Source organism: Cnephaeus nilssonii, assembly GCF_951640355.1.
Source record: "Cnephaeus nilssonii genome assembly, chromosome: 17".
Classification (NCBI taxonomy): domain Eukaryota; kingdom Metazoa; phylum Chordata; class Mammalia; order Chiroptera; family Vespertilionidae; genus Cnephaeus; species Cnephaeus nilssonii.
In genome coordinates this window covers 29,140,652-29,160,912 of record NC_137088.1, presented here as the reverse complement: position 1 = coordinate 29,160,912, position 20,261 = coordinate 29,140,652, and the positions used below count along the sequence as shown (strand labels likewise).

Below are 20,261 nucleotides of genomic sequence, written 5' to 3'. Positions count from 1 at the left end.
CCAAGGGCACATGCCTAGGTTGCGGGCTCCATCCCCAGTACAGGATAGTTCTGGAGGCAGCCGATCAATGATTCTCTCTCATCATTGATGTTTCTGTCTCTCTCCCTCTCCTTTCCTCTCTCAAGTCAATAAAGAAATGTTTTAAAGAAAAAAAAAATCCAAGAGGAAGGAACACTTCCAAGCTCTTTTTATAAGGACAGCATTACTCTAATTCCAAAACCAGATAAAGACACTACAAAGAAGGAGAATTACAGGCCAATATCCCTGATGAACACAGATGCTAAAATCCTCAACAAAATATTAGCAAGTCAGATTCAGCACTATATTAAAAAGATTATACACCATGACCAAATAGGATTTATTCCAGGGATGCAAGGCTGGTACAATATTCGAAAATCAAAGAGGCCCACACCAAGACACATCATAATTAAAATGTCAAGGGTTGCCCTAACTGGTTTGGCTCAGTGGATAGAGCGTCGGCCTTCGGACTGAAAGGTCCCAGGTTCGATTCCGGTCAAGGGCATGTACCTTGGTTACGGGCACGTCCCCAGTAGGAGGTGTGCAGGAGGCAGCTGATTGATGTTTCTCTCTCATTGATGTTTCTAACTCTCTATCCCTTCCCTCTCCCTTCCTCTCTGTAAAAAAATCAATAAAATATATTAAAAATAAAATAAAATGTCAAGGGTTAAAGACAAAGAAAGATTCTGAAAAGCAGTTAGTTACCTACAAGGGAGCGCCCATATGACTGTCAGCTGATTTCTCAACAGAAACACTGCAGGCCAGAAAGGAGTAGAAAGAAATACTCAAAGTAATGAATAGCAAGGATCTACAATCAAGATTACTCTACCTAGCAAAGCTATCATTTAAGGTCAGATAAAGAGCTTCATAGACAAGAAAAAGCTAAAGGAGTTCATCAGCACCAAACTACTATTACATGAAATGTTGAAGAGTATTCTTTAAGAAGAGGAAGAAGAAGAAGAAAAAAGATCATAATTATGAATAATAAAATGGCAATTAATACATATCTATCAACAATTAAATCTAAAAATCAAATAAATCTAATCAAACAAGAAATCTAATGAACAAAATAAACTGATGAGTAAATTAGAATCAGAGGCATGGAAACATGGAATAGACTGACAAATCTCAGAGGGAAGGGGAGTTGGGGGGCGGGAAGAGATTAACCAAAGATCTTATATGCATTACCTATGGACACAGACAATAAGGTTGTGAAGGCCTGGAGAAGGGTGGGAACCAGGTGGAGGGGGGCAATGGGGAATAAAAAAAAGGGATATCTGTAATACTTTCAACAACAAAGATTTAAATAAGTAAACAAATAAGACATACAGACCAATGGAACAGACATAGCCCAAAAATCAAGAGCCCAGAAATAAATCCTCACATATAAAGTCAACTAATATTTGGCAAAGGAACCAAGAATATTCAATGGGGAAAGACAGTCTCTTCAATAACTGATGGTGGGAAAACTGGACAGCCACATGCAGAATAAAATTGGGCCCATATCTTTCACCACTCAGAAAAATTAACTTGAAACGGATGCAATACTTAAAAACCTTAATCCATAAAACTCCTAGAAGAAAACATAAGGAAAATACTCCTTGACAATTGCCTTGGTAACAATTTTTATGGATAAGATACCAAAGGCACAAGCAACAAAAGCAAAATACTGTAAGTGGAACTACATCAAACTAAATAGCTTCTGCACAGCAAAATAATCAACAAATTGAAAAGGCAATCAACCTAATAAAATATTTGCAGCCCAGTCAGGTGACTCAATTGGTTGAGCACCATCCCATGCACCAAAAAAGTTATGGGTTCAATTCCCAATCAGAGCACACACTTAGGTTGCGCATTCAATCCCTGGTTGGGGTGCATACTGGAGGCAACCAACCGATGTTTTTCTCTCACATTGATGTTTCCCTCTCTCTAATATCAATTTTTTAAAAAATCCTTGAGTGAGGATTAAAATATATATACCGTATTTTCCAGTGTATAAGATGACTGGGCGTTTAAGAATTTCCTGGGTTAAAAAGTCGTCTTATATGCCGGAAAATACAGTAAATATCTATGCAGCTTTGAACACAAGTCACTTCACCTCTAAGATGGAAATACTGTATTTTCTGGCGTATGAGAGGACTTTTTAACCCAAGAAAATCTTAAACACCCAGTCGTCTTATACGCCAGAAAATACGGTATACATATGCAAATTATATATCTGACTAGAGGCCCGTTGCACGAAGAGATTCGTGCAATAGGCCTTCCTTCCTTTGGCTTCCAGCACCGGTTTTCCTCTGGCACCCGGGACCCAGGCCTTTGCTGCAGACTCCGGCCAGAGTCTGCCTTCTTCATCTTTGCTGCAGACTCTGGCCAGAGTCTGCCGCCTTTGTCTTCGCTGCTTTGCTGCAGACTCCGGCCAGACTCTGCCATCTTCGTCTTCGCTGCTTCGCTGCAGACTCTGGCCGGAGTTTGCCATCTTTGTCTTCGCTGCGGCCGGAGTGCGGCTCCTGTAGATCCCTTCACGCCCACTCACCCCCGCCCCCGGCCCTCCTTCTCATAGCAGGCGTCCTGCCCCGCCTAGCCACTCCGTGCCTGGAGCAGCTGGGCGGCCACCATCTTTGTCCTTCTAATTTGCATATTCCCTCCTGATTGGCTGGTGGGTGTAGCAGAGTGATGGTCAATTTGCATGTTTCTCTTTTATTAGTGTAGATAAGGAGTTAATATCCAAAATACATAAAGAACTCATACAATAGCCAAAAAAAAATCCAATTAAAAAATAAGCAGAAAATCTAAATAGATAATTTTTCCAAAGAAGACATACAAATGATACATGAAAAGATACTCAACATCATTCATCATCATAAAAATTCAAATCCTGACATTTGTGACATGAATGGACCATGAGGACATTTCACTTAGCATAGTGAAGTAAGTCAGAGAACAATAATGTATGATCTCACTCATATCTGGAATCTAAAAAATGCTGAACTCATAGAAACAAGAGGGTCAAATGGTGGCTACCAAGGGCTGGAAGGTAGGAGAATTTGGGATGTTAGTTAAAGGGTACAAATTTCCGGTAATAAGATGAATAAATTCTAGGGATCTAATGTACAACATGTTGACTATAGTTAACAACTAGAGGCCCAGTGCACGAAATTCGAGCACTGTGGGGGGGTATCCCTCAGACGGCCTGCGCCCTCTCGCAGTCTGGGACCCCTCGAGGGATGTCCATCTGCCAGCGGGCCTAAGTCGGCAGTCGGACATCCCTCTCGCAGTGGGACCCCTCACTCCTTACCACCTGCCTGCTCGCTCCTTACTGCTCGGCTCATTGCTCCTTAGCACTGCCATGGAGGGGCGAGAAGCTCCAGACACCGCCACTGCACTTGCCAGCCATGAGCCCGACTTCTGGCTGAGCGGTGCTCCCCGTGAGAGCGCACTGACCATAAGGGGCCAGCTCCTGCATTGAGCATCTGCCTTCTGGTGGTCAGTGCACATCATAGTGACTGGTCATTCCGCCGTAACGGTCGCTTAGTTTTATTATATAGATGGAACTACCTGACAGTCAATGTGCCCCCCTGAGGGGTCCCAAATTGCAAGAGGACGCAGGCCAGGCCGAGGGACTCCCACCGGTGCACTACTGGGGCCAGGGAGGGATGTGGAAGGTTGGCCAGTCAGGGAGAGACCGTGGGAGGGCTCCTGGACGTGTCTGGCCTGTCTCGCTCAGTCCCGATCAGCTGGACCTCAGCAGCAAGCTAACCTACTGGTCAGAGCATCTGCCCCCGGTGGTCAGTGCACGTCATAGCGACTGGTCGACCAGTAGACTGTCTGCCCCCTGGTGGTCATAGCACATCATAGCAAGCGGTTGAGTGGCCTTAGCATATCATTAGCATATAACGCTTTGATTGGTTGAACGGATGACCAGACACTTAGCATATTAGGCTTTTATTATATAGGATACTGTATTATATACTCAAAAGTTGCTAAAAGAGTGGGTCTTAAATGTTCTTGCCACAGAAAAGAAATAGTAATCGTGTGAGGTAATGAAGCTGTTAGCTTAACTCGAGCATGTCAAACTCAAAGGCTAACACAGGCTAAATAAACAAGGTTTAAGTTTATGTGGGCTGCAAAAAAAAACAAAAGCTTCAATTTTCATAGAAACATAGGTTTATTTCGATAGAGACAGGCTGAATACAAAGGGCTAAAATAAATGAGTAATGATTAACATAAAATAACAGAACATTTTAATAAAAATTAATATTTTTCTTGAACATTAACTTATCAGACACTGAATAACTGCATAAATTAATAAGCGTAACACAAATAAACCTATTTTTCTTGTTCTCCAAAAGCAAAATATGTCCTGTTGCGCACACCAAACAAGACTAATGATGTGGCAAAAGGCTGCTAAAATATTCGCTGCTAGTATGAGTGGAGAGAAATGGTGCGCCTGCACGTAAAGCACGTAAGGGAAATGAATGCAGCACGATTATCGTAATCAGTCACTAGCTAACGTTGTAGTTCGTTATTAATAACTAGAGGCTTGGTGCACAGTATCCGTGCACTGGAGGTGAGGGGTCCCTCAGCCCGGCCTGTGCCCTCTCACAGTCCAGGAACCCCACAATTGATCACCCCAAAAAAGTAGGCCCCACTCACCCATCCAGGGCTCCTCGATGGATCACCCCAAAGAGGTAGGCCCTGCCCACCTGGCCGGGGCTCCGCAATTGATCACTGCGCACAGGGAGGCCCTACTCACCCGGCCAAGACTCCGTGATTGATCGCAGCACAGAGGGAGGCCCTGCCCACCCTGCCGGGGCTCCTCAATTGATCACCGCACAGAGGGAGGCTGACCAATCGCATCGCACCTTGCCTTGGCTGGCCTGGCACCAGTGCATGTCATAGCATGGTCGTCCAGAAAGTTGTCTGGACAGTCGTCCAGACGTCATTCTGCTGTTCAGTCGTTCGGTCGATTTGCATATTACGCTTTTATTATTACAGATTATGTATAACAGGATATTGTAAAAATTAAGTTACGAAAATTTAATTAAAATGTTTCTTACATACCGTTATATTGGCTGGGCCACAAAAATATTCGTTGTGGGTCACATGCAGCCTGTGGGCCGTGAGTTTGACATGCTTGGCTTAACTAATGCTATGGTGCTAATCATTCTATAATATGTAACTGTATCAAATCAACATGTTGCGCACCTTAGGCTTACACAATGTTATATCTCAATTATCTCTCAATAAAGCTGGAAAAATTAAAAATAAGAGAAAGCAATTTAGAGTGAAATAGTAATAGAAACCAAGATAGTAGGGCCAAAGATGTGAGAAGAAATGCCAGAGTGTGGCATCATGGAAGCCAAAGGAAAAGAATATTGCTGAAAATGTGAGGAAAATAAAAGTTACAGAATATTTATAGTGACACAGATGTCACTGATTACCTTAGAGAAACAGGTTTAGTGGACTGAGGGGCAGAGAGGTAAATTAAAATGTATTAAGGAGAGGACAGATAGAAATAGGACAATAGCCACAGAGAGATACAGATTAAGGGAGGACTTTTGTCTTTGTTCTGAAGATAGGAAAGCCCTGAACATGGATGGATAAGTTCTGGTGGGAGGATCTAGAGTACCAAGGGAGACACTGAAAACAGTATGTAAGAGAAAAGAACTTACAGGATAAGGCCACTGAAAAGAGTTGTATTCAGCAATGTGCATCTATGTAGAAAGAGGGGAAGGAATGGCCTTAGCCAGAGGAATGGATACCACATCTCCATTCCTACCAGGCAGGAAGGAGAAGAGAACTGGGGTAGAACCAGGTAGATATGGTATACATAAATTTAGTGGGCAAAGTTGAGGGAGTTCTGCTCTGTTCACGAAGATATGTGGTCATAAAATCCACCTCTGTTGCTGAACATTTAGGCTGCTTTCAATCTGTCACTAAAAACAGAAGACTTAGTCAAAGGGTAAACACTTTTCTAAACCTCTGAATTTCCATTGCCAATATAACCTTGAAAAAAAAAGGTTTTCCTATTTACACTGTTCTCCTCATACTGGATGACTATCTACTCCCCACCCCCCAGTCTTTCTGTCTTGGCATGTACTCTCATTATCGTTAAAAATATTTTAAGAGGAAAAAGACCGAACTTTTTTTTTTTTAATATATTTTATTGATTTTTTTACAGAGGAAGGGAGAGGGATAGAGAGCTAGAAACATCGATGAGAGAGAAACATCGACCAGCTGCCTCCTGCACACCCCCCACTGGGGATGTGCCCGCAACCAATATACATGCCCTTGACCGGAATCGAACCTGGGACCCTTCAGTCCGCAGACCGACGCTCTATCCACTGAGCCAAACCGGTTTCGGCAAGACTGAACTTTTTAATGGTATTAGGTTAAGGGTAAATTCAAGTAGGCTTTATTTAAATATCATTTAAAAACATCATCCCATCAAATCACATAATAAAGATATGCACCTTTCAAAATGAAGTTGGAGATGAGATTTACTATTATCATTATAGACAAAAATGTAATAAAAAGGCAAACAGCCAAAGAAATAAAGGTGGGTCATAAGAAACAACTTCCCAATAAAGAATATTATAGAAAAGTCTTCCATGAGAAACTTTTTGAATAGGATTCAGTAACAATCACCTGTCTGAGCAGAGGACAGAATCCTTTGATTACCTGAAAATCATTTGCAATTCAGATCAACAAGTAAAATCACCCACCAATGAAGTACACAAGTGCATTCTGCCACTGAACTCCCACAAGCTACAGGTTTTGTGCCAAAACCTTTTCTTCACTAAGACCTTATCATCGCTAAGCTGAAAGCCAATGAGAATGAAGATAACAACCTAGATCTGGGTCAGGAATTATTTTTATTTCAGGTGAGGTACTGCACAACTCTCAGAGAGCAGGAGAAACACGTCTTTCTTTCTTACCTTTACCATGAACGTGAAGTCTGTTAGGGCTGGCGAGTACACAGCCCCACCAGCACATGGGCCCATGATCAGAGAAATCTGAGGGACGACTCCGGATGCCGTGACATTCCTCTGCCAGAAGAGAAAGGTGAAAATATCTGGTTACAGAGATATTTGAGGCATTATGTGTAGAAAGATAAAGGCAACAATAAAACTACTCTTGGCTTTTACTCACAGAAATTCGATCCCAGAGGCAAGAAACCTGATTAGTTTCTTCCAAAAATATATATGCAATTTGTCCCCATAAAAAGGGGAATAGTTGGCCTATTACTTTCTGGGGCAAATACCCTCTCTCCCTCCTTGGCAGTAGTTCCCCAAAACCTCCACCAGAACATGAGCTCATATAGAGCCATACCATTCTCACCCCAGCTCCGAACACACCTGAGGCCCAGCACCCCTGTCTCCACAAAGCTATCTGGAAGGATGAATGAGAACCTTAGGCAGGACATACAGGAACAACTCTTATCCTGGAGCCATGACCTCCATTTGGAATCCTTTGACAACCTCCACACAGGGTACCCAGCAGTTATAAGGCAAAGCTAAGAGGCAGATGCTACTTAACTCAGAGTATTCAAGGTCTGCCCACCTCCCACTGTCCCCCCACTAGAGCATATGGGAAGACATAGTAGGAGCCAGAAAGGCTCCATGAAGACAATGGTGTTGTGAAGGGCCAAGCCTCAGACCACCTCCTAAGAAAGATAAGATTGGGGTTGGTGGACCCAGGCGAGATAAGGGCCCAATGACTCCTTGCCCAACCCCCAACTTCTTTTCTTCCCCTGAGCTCTATCAGCTTAAAAAAGACACACACACACACACACACACACACACACACACACACACACACACTTTTAGCACTGCCTTGGCTCTCGGATCAACTTCTGTAAATCACAGGACACAGCTAAGGACATTACAAAAGGGCATCTATCTATAGAGAGAGGATTCTGGGAAGAGGGTGGAGTTAGAAGCACTAGGCATCTATCTTCCTGTCTTTTTTAAAAATATATATTTTTATTGATTTGAGAGAGGAAGGGAGAGAGAGATGGAAATATCGATGTGGGAGAATCACTGATTGCCTGCCTCCTGCACACGCCCCACTGAGGATCGAGCCGCAACCCAGGCATGTGCCCTTGACTGGAATTGAACCCGGGACTCTTCAGTCTGCAAGCTGATGCTCTATCCACTGAGCCAAAACAACTAGGGCCTGTCTCCCTGTCTTAAAAACAACTGCATTGGCATAATCTGTCTGATGTAACTTTTGGGAACTCTGAACTCTATTGAAGGCTTGCAACTTTCAGGAGAAAATGTGAAGGGTAAATTGTGGTTAACTTCCATCAATTTCAGCTCTTAGCACATAGCAGCTACCAACTTTCCACCCTAGCCATAAGGCAGGGAGCTGTTCACGTGTTTCTGGAGCAGCTACACAGAGCTTTCAGAAGCCAGGGTAGGTAAACAGGATCCTGTTCTCCATATATCAGGAATCTGTGTTCTGATCTTCAGTTTGTGATTCTAATCTCACAAGTGCAGTTAGAGAAGTGGGTGGTCATTATTATACTTCCCTCCACTGTTGCAAGCTGTCCACCCCCCAGCTCAACATCACCAATCACTAGAGAAATGCAAATCAAAACTAAAATGACATACCACATCACATGCATTGGGATGGCCACTAACAGAGAAAAAACAACAACAAACATAAAACAAGTAGTGTTGGTGAGAATGTGCAGAAATTGGAACCCATTGTTGAAGTGAATATACTAGTAAAATGGCACAGCCACTGTAGAAAAAAGTATGGAGGTTCCTCAAAATTTTTAAAGAGAATTATCATGTGATCCAGAAATTCCATTTCTAGGGATACACCAAGAGAATGTAAAGCTGGGTCTCAAAAAAGTATCTGTACATCTATGTTCACAACAACATTACAACACACAATAGCTAAAATATGGAAACAACCCAAATGCCAATCAACGCTCTAGGCCCAGAAAAGCATCAAAACCAGAAGCTACACCACTGCTGACCTCAGGACCAAGCAACATTGACTAATGACTCACTGCCCTGACACCAACCAATCAGTGGAGACCACGACCCTACAAGGACACACCTGGAAAGCTGATAACTATTCCACTAAGATCCTCCCCTTAAACGTCCCCTAAAATCCCCACCCTTAAAAGCCCTTAGTACAAAGGACCCAGCATGCTTTCCCTCCTGGGAACATTACCTTTACCTTCCTCTCTCCTAAGCTCCAAGGGCCTTTCTTTTACCTCTGTAATTTGTTTCCTGAACCCATTTCTTCTACAGCTCACTTGTTCTACTTATGTGACTTTCTAAATACACTTTCTCTTATAGTTTGAGTCTTGGCTCTGAATTCTTTCCTAGCCAGAACTCAAGTACTGAAGTTGCTGAACCAAGGTCAAATCTGACCCACCAGTGTAATATCTGGTACTGTTCTCAGCCACCACCAACAGGAGGAGGAAGGGAAGGAGTAAGAGGGGAAGAGAAGAGAGGAGGAATAGGGAAGAGGAGGAGGAGGAAGAAAAGAATAATAATGGCCAAAGCCTGAAGATCCTGAAGGAAAGCTTTAAATGTACCAAAATATACATTACATTAATCTCAGAAGAAGAAAGATAAAGAGGCAGGTAAAATATTCCATATTCATAGATTGGAAGACTTTAATATTGTTAAAATGTGCACACTACGCAAACAAACGACATACTCAATGCAATCCCTATCAAAATCCCAATGGCATTTCTCACAATAGAACAGAGAAATCCTAAAATCTGTATGAAAAACCCCAAATAGCCAAAGCAATCTTGATAGAGAAGAACAAACATGGAGGCACCACACTCCCTGCTTTCAAAATATAATACAAAGCTGTAGTAGTCAAAACAATATAGTATTGCATTAAAAACAGTGACACAGATCAATGGACAAGAATAGAATGCCCAGAATTAAACCCACACATATAAGGTCTATTATTTAACAACAAAAGAGCCAAGTATATGCAATGGGGAAAGGAGAGTCTCTTCAATAAACGGTCTTAAAAAAATGGATAGCCACATGCAAAAGAATGAAACTATCTTACCCTGTATGCAAAAATAAACTCAACATGAATTAAAGATTTGAACATAAAACCAGAAGCCATAAAACTCCTAGCAAAAAACTTAGGTGGTAAGCTCCTTGACAAAGGTCTTGCAATAATTTTTAAAATCTGACACTAAAAGCAAAAGCAACAAAAGCAAAAATAAATGAGAGACTACATCAAGCAAAAAATCTTCTGCACAGCAAAGGAAACTATCAACAAAATGAAAAGATTACCCATGGAATGGGAGATAATACTGCAAATCATATATCTAATAAGGAGCTAATATCCAAAATATGTAAAGAACTCATACCACTTAATAGCAAAGAAAAAATCGGATTAAAAAATGGGCAGAGGATCTAAATAGACATTTTTCCACAGAAGACATACAGAAGGCCAATAGGTACATGACCACATAATGAACATTACTAATCATCAGGAAAATGAAAATCAAAATAACATAAGATATCACCTCACACCTGTCAGAAAAGCTATTATCAAAAAGACTAAAAATAACAAGTGGCAAGGATTGGAGAAAAGGAAACCCTGTGCGCTGTTGGTGGGAATGTAAACTGGTACAGCCACGATGGAAAACAGTATGGAGGTTCCTCAAGACACTAAAAATAGAACTACCATATAATCCAGCAATTCTACTTCTGGGTTCTTATCTGAATAAAATAAAAACACGAACTCGAAAAGATATATGCACTACTATGTTCATTAAAACATTATTTACAAAAGCCAACATATGGGAACAACCTATATGTTCATCAATGAGTGAATGGATAAAGAAATTGTAGCACACACAAGGGAATAGGTCAAGAGAAGAAGAAAGGAATAGAGGAGAACTTCAAAACCAACCAAAAGACAATTAACAAAATGTCAATAAGTACATACTTATCAATAATTACTCTAAATATAAATGAATTAAATATTCCAGCAAAAATACATAGGGGTGGTTGAATGGATTAAGAAACATGACCCGCCCTGGTCAGGTGGCTCAATTGGTTGAAGAGTCATCCCATACACCAAAAAGGTTTCAAATTCAATTCCAGGTTAGGGGTCATGCCCAGGTTGTGGGCTTGATCCCCAGTAGTGCACGCAGGAGGCAGCTGATTGATGTTACTCTCCCTCTTCCTCCCTTTCTCTCTAAAATCAATAAAAACATGTTTTGTTAAATGGACAGAGGGCCTGAATTGATATTTCTCCAAAGAGGACATACAGACATATGAAAAGATGCTCAACATCACTAATCAACTAGGAAATGCAAATCAAAACCCAATGAGATATCACCTCACATGTGTCAGAATGGCACCATGAAAAATCAATAAATAACAGGTACTGACAAGGATGTGGAAAAATGAGAAACTTCATGCACTGTTGGTGGGATTATAAATTCGTACAGCCACTATGGAAAACAGTATGGAGATTTCCTCAAAAAATTAAAAATAGAACTGTTACAGGATTTCAGGACAGGAGGAATAGGGAAACTGAAACAGGAAGTTAAAAAAAGGCCAAACAGTGTGGGCAATTTGCAGTCAGCTTGTAACTAACAAACCATTATCTTCCCCAGCCAAGGACATGAGAGCAAATGGTTAAAAAAAAACAAAAACTCCCCAATAAGAGAATGCAGAAAGGGAGGGGGAAAGAAGAAAGAAAAAAGGGAAGTTTGCCCTGGTAGGTTTGACTCAGTGGATGGAGCATCAGCCTGAGGACTGGGGGAGTCCCGGGTTTGATTCCGGTCAAGGGCACATGCCAGGGTTGGAGGCTTGGTCCCCAGTGTGGGGCGTGTGGAGTGCAGCCAATCAATTATTCTCTCTCATCATAGATGTTTTTGTCTCTCTCCCTATCCCTTCCTCTCTGAACTCAATAAAACAAATATATATTTTAAAAAAGAAGAAGAAAGGGCAGTTTTACTCCCTACGCAGAGAAGACAGCAGTTTCAAGGCTTGGCAAAAATTGCCAGGTGCTTCTCATGATTTCTAGGAAGGGCACAACAAAGTAAAAGAAAAGTGGGGGAAGACCTTGAGAATTAATCTGTACCAAAATATTCAACAGAGGAATTTTGAGAACTATAGATAGGAAGTTATATAACACCTCGGACCCCCACGCAACCTGCTCTTCAGATTAGCTGAGAGCCCATCTGTGCTTTATAAGCCATATGTATAGGTTTGCTTGCTTGCTTTACTTTTTCAATAAAGGTGCATGCTTTAATTGCTTTAATAAATTGGCTTTTCAGCCCTAGCCGGTTTGGCTCAGTGGCTAGAGCATCCGACTGTGGACTGAAGGGTCCCAGGATCAATTTTGGTGTAGGGCACATGCCCTGGTTGTGGGCTCAATCCCCAGTAGGGGGCGTGCAGAAGGCAGCTGATCAATGATTCTCTCTCATCATTGATGCTTCTATCTTTATCTCTCTCTCCCTCTGCTTTCTTCTCTTAAATCAAGAAAAATATCTATCTATACTAATAAAAGGGTAATATGCAAATTGGTCAGGACGCCCTCACAGTAACGACCAAACAGCAGGCTGCGTGGGGCAACAAGGCCAGCAGGGGGGTTAGTGAGGGACAACCAAACGACTGAACAGCAGGTTGTGTGGGGCGACCAGGCCGGCAGGGGGGGCAATGAGGGGCGACCAGGCCGGCAGAGGGGAGCAGTGAGGGGCAACCAGGCTGGCAGGCAAAGGCAGTTAGGGGTGATCAGGCTGGTGGGGGGGGGGGGCAGCCTGATCACCCCTAAACCAGGATCAAGCCTAAACCAGCAGTTGGACATCCTCTGAAGGGTCCTGGATTGGAGAGGGTGCAGGCTAGGCTGAGGAGACCCCCGCCCCCGTGCACGAATTTTGAGCACCAGGCCTCTAGTATATATATATAAAAGGCTAATATGCTAAGTGTCCAAACATCCAACCAGTCACTATGACACGCACTGACCACCAGGGGGCAAACGTTCAACGCAGGAGCTGCCATAACATGCACTGGCCATTTGCAAAAAAAAAAAGTCACTACGGACCTGGCGCCCACAAAGCAACACTCGGCTTCCCCCAAGTGGGACAAAGGCCCTGCCACCACCCTGGAGTGACACCCCACCAAATCGCAGCCAGCACTGCCAAGACCCCATGGCGCAAAATGCGGCCCACAGCCCAGCCCGGAAACGGTCACTGTGGGTGCCAGGTAATGACATCATGTAGCAACACCTGGCTTCCTCTCCCTAGCGACTAGCCTCCTTGGAGTTTCTTCAGCCCAGGAACACAGCTTCCTTTACAACCAGGTGGAAACATTTTACACTTTAAACAAATGTCTGTGAAGCGTTTTCCCATGCCTCATCTCATTTGATCCTCACAGAACTCCTGGAGTAGGTAGGATACTTGGTGGAATCCTATTTTCTTTTCATTAGACAGAAAACGGAGATTTAGAAAGCTTAGAAACCTGACCGACTGAAAAGAAGAAATGGTGAACCTTGAAAATGACTTCAGGTTTTCTCACTGCGCAAAATATAGTCAAACACTGCTGCAGTTAAATATTTTACCCTTTGTTCTCCCTGTGTGATCTACAATAACAATCTGTTTCATGTTGATATTTACTGCTGTGTTGCTGACAATTACCTAAAAGAGAAGTTGGGGTGCTTCACTGGGCTGGAAAAAGTTTAGCTACATCAGAAAGCAGGTCTAATTAAGCAAGTTTAATATATATATATATATATATTAGAGGCCAAACGCACAAAATTCGTGCAAGAGTAGGCTTTCCTTCCCCTGGCTGCCGGCACCAGCTTCCCTCTGGCCACCAGCACCTGGGACCCAGGTTTCCCTCCGGCTGCCAGCAGGCCCCCAGGACCTGGGTTTCCTTCTGGCCGCCGGCAGGCCCCCAGAACCTGCATCTCATTTATTCATTCATTCAACAAGTGTCTAATGAGTGCCCACTCTGTGACAGCCACTATTCTAGGCACTGATGTTAGAACATTGGGGAGGGGAAAGGCACAAAAAAATTAAAAACCTCTTGTCTTCATGGTGCTTACATTTCAGTGAGAGAAACAGACAACAAACAAACAAGTAGCACGGCCTGCGTGGCTCAGTGGTTGAGCATCGACCTATGAATCAGGAAGTCACAATTCAATTCCCTGTCAGGGCACATGCCCAGGTTGCGGGCTCGATCGCCAGTATGGGGTGTGCAGGAGGCAGCTGATCAATGATTCTCTCTCATCATTGATGTTTCTATCTCTCTCTCTCTCCCTCTCTCTCCTCTCCCTCTCTCTTCCTCTCTGAAATAAATAAAAATATATTTTTTAAAGTAAAATATATGGTTTTACAATGTGGAAAGTGTTATGAAGAAGTATAAAGCAGGGAAGGGGAATAGTAAATCCAATTTTAAATAATGTGATCAGGGGGCGAGAAAATGGTGGCAGAATAGACAGACGTGTTCCGAGCCTTGTCCTGGAGCAGAAAGAAAGAACAGCTGAGGGTCACATGGGGAGTGTTTGTTAGCAAGCTAAGGGACAGCTAAACTCCAGGAGAAGGTGGGGGACTGCTAGACGGGGTTCCCCTGACCGGGCAGCCCCCGCTGCGGCTGGGTCCCCTCCCAGAGCTACAGGCTCGGACGGGGAAACCACGCCATCTTGAAAGGGAAAGTGGATCTTATCGGAAGCCTGAAAATCCACAACTGCAGCAACCACCGAACAGCTGGGAGCCCCAGAAAACCGGTCCCCAATTGGTGCAAACACAGGGATTCAAAGGAGCTCTTCACTCCACCACAGAAAGGAGAGAGAGAACTACATAAGCAGACATCCGGAGAAGAGAGACCATGGGGAGACAAAGAAACAGCCCCCATATGAAAGAAAAGCAGGCATCACCAGAAAAGGAAGTAAACGAATTAGAGGCAAGCAACCTATCAGAGAAAAAATTCAGAGAAATGGTCATAAGGTGGCTGAAAAGAATGGAAGACAAATTCGGCAATATGAGTAACAGCCAAGAGGAAATGAAGAAGAACCAAGAAGGAATGAAAAATGACATCGCTGCTGTAAAGAACTCAATAGAAAGCATTAAGAGTAGACTAAAAGAAACAGAGGACCCCATCAGTGATCTAGAAGACATGATGGGAAAAAATACCCAAGTAGAGCAGATTCTAGAAAAAAAAAATTAAAAAGCAGGAGGAGAGCCTAAGGGAACTTTGGGACAACACGAAACAAAACAACATCCGCATAATAGGGGTTCCAGAAGGAAAGGAAACTGAGCAAGGAACAGAAAACCTGTTTGAAGAAATAATGACAGAAAACTTTCCTGATATAGGGAAGAAAAAATCCACACAAATCCAAGAAGCTCACAGAGTCCCAAGCAAAATGAACCCCAAAAGACCGACGCCAAGGCACATTATAATTAAATTGGCAAACACCAACGACAAAGTAAGAATCTTAAAAGCGGCCAGAGACAGAAAGTTACATACAAAGGAACCCCCATTAGACTAGCAACTGATTTCTCAACAGAAACACATCAGGCCAGAATGGAATGGAATGAAATATACAAAGTCATGCAAAGGAAGGGTCTGAATCCAAGATACTGTACCCTGCAAGGCTATCAATCAAAATTGAAGGTGAAATCAGGAGCTTCACAGACAAAAAAGGACTAAGGGAATTTATCACCACCAAACCAGCAATGCAAGAAATGCTAAAGGGTCTGCTGTAAAAAAAAATAAATAAATAGGAAGCGAAGAAGGAACACAGGGATATAGAATTAAAATGGCGACAAATAAGTACCTATCAATAATAACTTTAAATGTAAATGGATTAAATGCCCCAATCAAAAGACATAGGGTAATGGATTGGATAAGAAAACAAGACCCATATATCTGCTGTCTACAAGAAACCCACCTCAGAAAAAAAAGATGCACACAGACTGAGGGTGAAGGGATGGAAAAAGGTTTTCCAGGTGAATGGAAATGAAAAAAAAAGCTGAGGTACCAATACTTATATCTGACAAATTAGATCTCAAAGTGAAGGACATAACAAGAGATAAGGAAAGCTACTTCATAATACTAAAGGGAGCAATCCAACAAGAAGAAATAACTCTGGTAAACATATACACACCCAATACAGGAGCACCCAAATACATAAAAAAATCTCCTGGAGGATATCAAGGGAGAAATTAACAGCAATACAATTATAGTAGGAGACTTTAATACTCCACTATCACCATTGGACAAATCCTCTAAACAAAAAAATCAGCAAAGAAACATCAATCCTAAATGACTCACTAGACCAGATGGAATTAATTGACATCTTCAGAACATTTCACCCCAAAGCCACAGAATATACATTCTTCTCAAGTGCACATGGGTCATTTTCAAAGATAGACCATATGTTGGGACATAGGCAAAGTCTCTTCAAATTCAAGAAGATAGAAATTATATCAAGCATCTTTTCAGGTCACAGTGGCATAAAACTGGAAATCAACTACAATAAAAACAATCCAAAGAAATCAAACACATGGAGACTAAACAGCATGCTAGTAAACAATGACTGGGTTACCAGAGAGATCAAGGAAGAAATAAAAAACATCATGGCAACAAATGACAATGAAAACACAACAATCGAAAATCTATGGGACACAGCAAAAGCAGTCTTGAGAGGGAAGTTCATAGCTCTACAAGCCTACTGCAAAAAACAAGAAACAATGGTAATAAATTACCTAACCCTATAACTCAAAGAGTTAGAAAAAGAGCAACAAGAAAAGCCCAGTGTAAGCAGAAGGAAGGAAATAATAAAGATCAGAGCAGAGATAAACGACATAGAGACCAAAGAAACAATACAAAAGATCAACAAAACCAAGAGCTAGTTCTTTGAAAGGATAAACAAGATTGATGAACTTCTAGCCAGGCTCACCAAGAAGCAAAGAGAGAGGATCCAAATAAACAAAATCAGAAATGAAAGACATGAAATAACAACAGGCCCTGCCGAAATACAAAGGATTGTTAAAAAATACTACGAACAACTCTATTCCAACAAACTGGACAACCTGGATGAAATGGACATATTCCTAGAAAAATATAACCTTCCAAAACTCAATCAGGAAGAATCTAAACAGCTCAATAGGCCAGTAACTATGGAAGAAATTGAAGCAGTCATCAAAAAGCTTCCGGCAAACAAAAGCCCGGGGACAGACGGCTTCACAGGAGAGTTTTACCAAACATTCAAGGAAGAACTAAAACCTATCCTCCTCAGACTATTCCAAAAAATTCAAGAGGAAGGAACACTTCCAAGCTCCTTCTATGAAGCCAGCATCACCCTAATACCAAAACCAGATAAAGACAACACAATGAAAGAGAATTACAGGCCAATATTCCTCATGAACATAGATATCAAAATCCTCAACAAAATTCTAGCAAATCGGATCCAGCAGTACATCAGAAAGATCATACACCATGACCAAGTAGGATTTATCCCAGGAATGCAAGGATAGTACAATATCTGCAAATCAATAAATGTGATACATCACATAAACAAATTGAGAGATAAAAATCACATAGTCATATCAATTGATGCAGAAAAAGCATTTGACAAAATCCAACACCCTTTTTTGATAAAAACTCTCAACAAGGTGGGAATAGAAGGATCATACCTCAACATAATAAAAGCTATATATGATAAACCCACAGCAAACATCATACTCAATGGGCAAAAACTAAAACCATTTCCCCTAAGAACAGGAACAAGACAGGGATGCCCACTCTCACCACTCCTGTTTGACATAGTACTGGAAGTATTAGCCATTGCAATTTGACAAGAAGAAGAAATAAAAGGCATCCAAATTGGAAAAGAAGTAAAGCTGTCCTTATTTGCAGATGACATGATATTGTACATAAAAACCCGAAAGACTCCATCAAAAAACTATTACACTTAATAACTGAATTCAGCAATGTAGCAGGATACAAAATTAACGCCAACAAATCTATGGCATTTCTATACACCAATAGTGAACTTACAGAAAGAGTGACTAAAAAAGCAATCCCATTTACCATCGCACCAAAAAAATTAAGATACCTAGGAATAAACTTAACTAAGGAGGTTAAAAGACCTATACACGGACAACTACAGGACACTGAAAAAAGAGATAGAGGAAGATGTAAACAGATGGAAGAACATACCATGTTCATTGATTGGTAGAATCAACATCATTAAAATGTCCATACTACCCAAAGCAATCTATAGATTCAATGCACTCCCCATTAAAATACCAACGGCATATTTCACAGACCTAGAAAGAACTCTCCAAAAATTCATCTGGAATAAAAAAAAAAGACCCCGAATAGCCACAGCAATCCTGAGAAAGAAGAACAAATTAGGTGGGACCTCAATACCAGATTTCAAGCTGTATTACAAAGCCACTGTTTTCAAAACAGCCTGGTACTGGCACAAGAACAGATATATAGACCAATGGAATAGAATAGAGAACCCAGATATTGACCCAAACCACTATGCTCAATTAATATTTGACAAAGGAGGCATGAACATACAATGGAGTCAAGACAGTCTCTTCAATAAATGGTGTGGGGAAAATTGGACAGATACATGCAAAAAAATGAAACTAGACCATCAACTTACACCATACACAAAAATAAACTCAAAATGGATACAAGACTTAAACATAAGACAGAAAACCATAAAAATACTAGAGGAATCCACAGGCAGAGAAATCTCAGACATATGCCAAAGCAATTTCTTCACCGATACCAAAGAGAAAATAAACAAATGGGACTAAATCAAAATAAAAAGCTTTTTCACAGCAAAAGAAACCATCAACAAAACAACAAGAAAGCCCACTGTATGGGAGAACATATTTGCAAATGTGATCACTGATAAAGGTTTAATCTCCAACATCTACAGGGAACTTATACAACTTAATAAAAGGAAGATAAATGATCCAATAAAAAAATAGGCAATGGACCTAAATAGAATCTTTTTGAAAGAAGACAGAAGGCCAAGAGACATATGAAAACATGCTCAAAGTCACTAATTATCCGAGAGATGCAAATCAAAACGACAATGAGGTACCATCTCACACCTGTCAGAATGGCAATTATCAACAAATCAACAAATGACAAGTGCTGGAGAGGATGCGGAGAAAAAGGAACCCTCGTGCACTGCTGGTGGCAATGCAGACTGGTGCAGCCAATGTGGAGAACGGTATGGAGTTTCCTCAAAAAACTAAAAATGGAACTCCCATTTGACCCAGTAATCCCACTTCTAGGAATATATCCCAAGAAACTAGAAACACCAATCAGAAAGGACATATGCACCCCTATGTTCATAGCAGCACAATTCACAATAGCTAAGATTTGGAAACAGCCTAAATGCCCATCAGCAGATGAGTGGATTAGAAAACTATGGTACATCTACACAATGGAATACTACACTGCTATAAAAAAGAAGGAATTATCACCATTTGCAGCAGCATGGATGGACCTGGAGAGCATTATGTTAAGTGAAATAAGCCAGGCAATGAAAGAAAAATACCAAATGATCTCACTCATTTATAGAAAATAAAGAACATTATAACCTGATGAATAAAAAGATAGATACAGAGGCAGTAAAGCACCAAACAGACTGTCAAATTATAGCGGGAAGGCTGGGGAGTGCTGGGGAGGGGGGGAAATAGATCAACCAAAGGACTTGTATGCATGCATATAAGCACACCAATGGACACAAGACACTGGGGGTTGGGATGAGGGCATGCAATAGGGGCTAGGGGAGGCTAGGGGAAGGTCAATGGAGAAAAAAAAAGGAGATATATGTACTACTATATGTAATAAAAAATGCAAAAAAAATAGTCATGGGAGGGGGTAGAGGGGATGGGAGAGAAAATGGGAAAAAGGGGGCATATGTAATACTTTCAACAATAAAGATTTATAAAAAGGAAAAAAATAGTCATGGGGATGTAAAGTACAGTATACGAAATATAGTCAATAATATTGTAATAACTATGTATGGTGTTGGATGGATACTACACTTACCAAGGTGATCACTTTGTAAGGTATAGAAATGTCTAATCACTGCCATAGCTGGTTTGGCTCACTGGATAGAGTATCGGCCTGCGAACCGAAGAGTCCCAGGTTCTATTCCGGTCAAGGGCATGTACCTAGGTTGCAGGCTCCTCCCTGGCCTGGGCCCTGTTCAGGACTCATGCAGGAGGCAACCAATCAATGTGTCTCTCT

The 20,261-nt window shown here is 41.6% G+C and overlaps 1 protein-coding gene across 1 annotated transcript in view; it reads right to left on the bottom strand.

The window, feature by feature from the left end:
• The window catches only part of PCCB (propionyl-CoA carboxylase subunit beta), a 77,356-nt gene that overhangs the window by 42,395 nt on the left and 14,700 nt on the right, over positions 1-20,261 (bottom strand). The window contains exon 6 of the mRNA XM_079795463.1: positions 6,957-7,067. Within this exon, the coding sequence (XP_079651589.1) occupies positions 6,957-7,067 (111 nt within the window). The remainder of the gene's footprint in view (positions 1-6,956; positions 7,068-20,261) is intronic.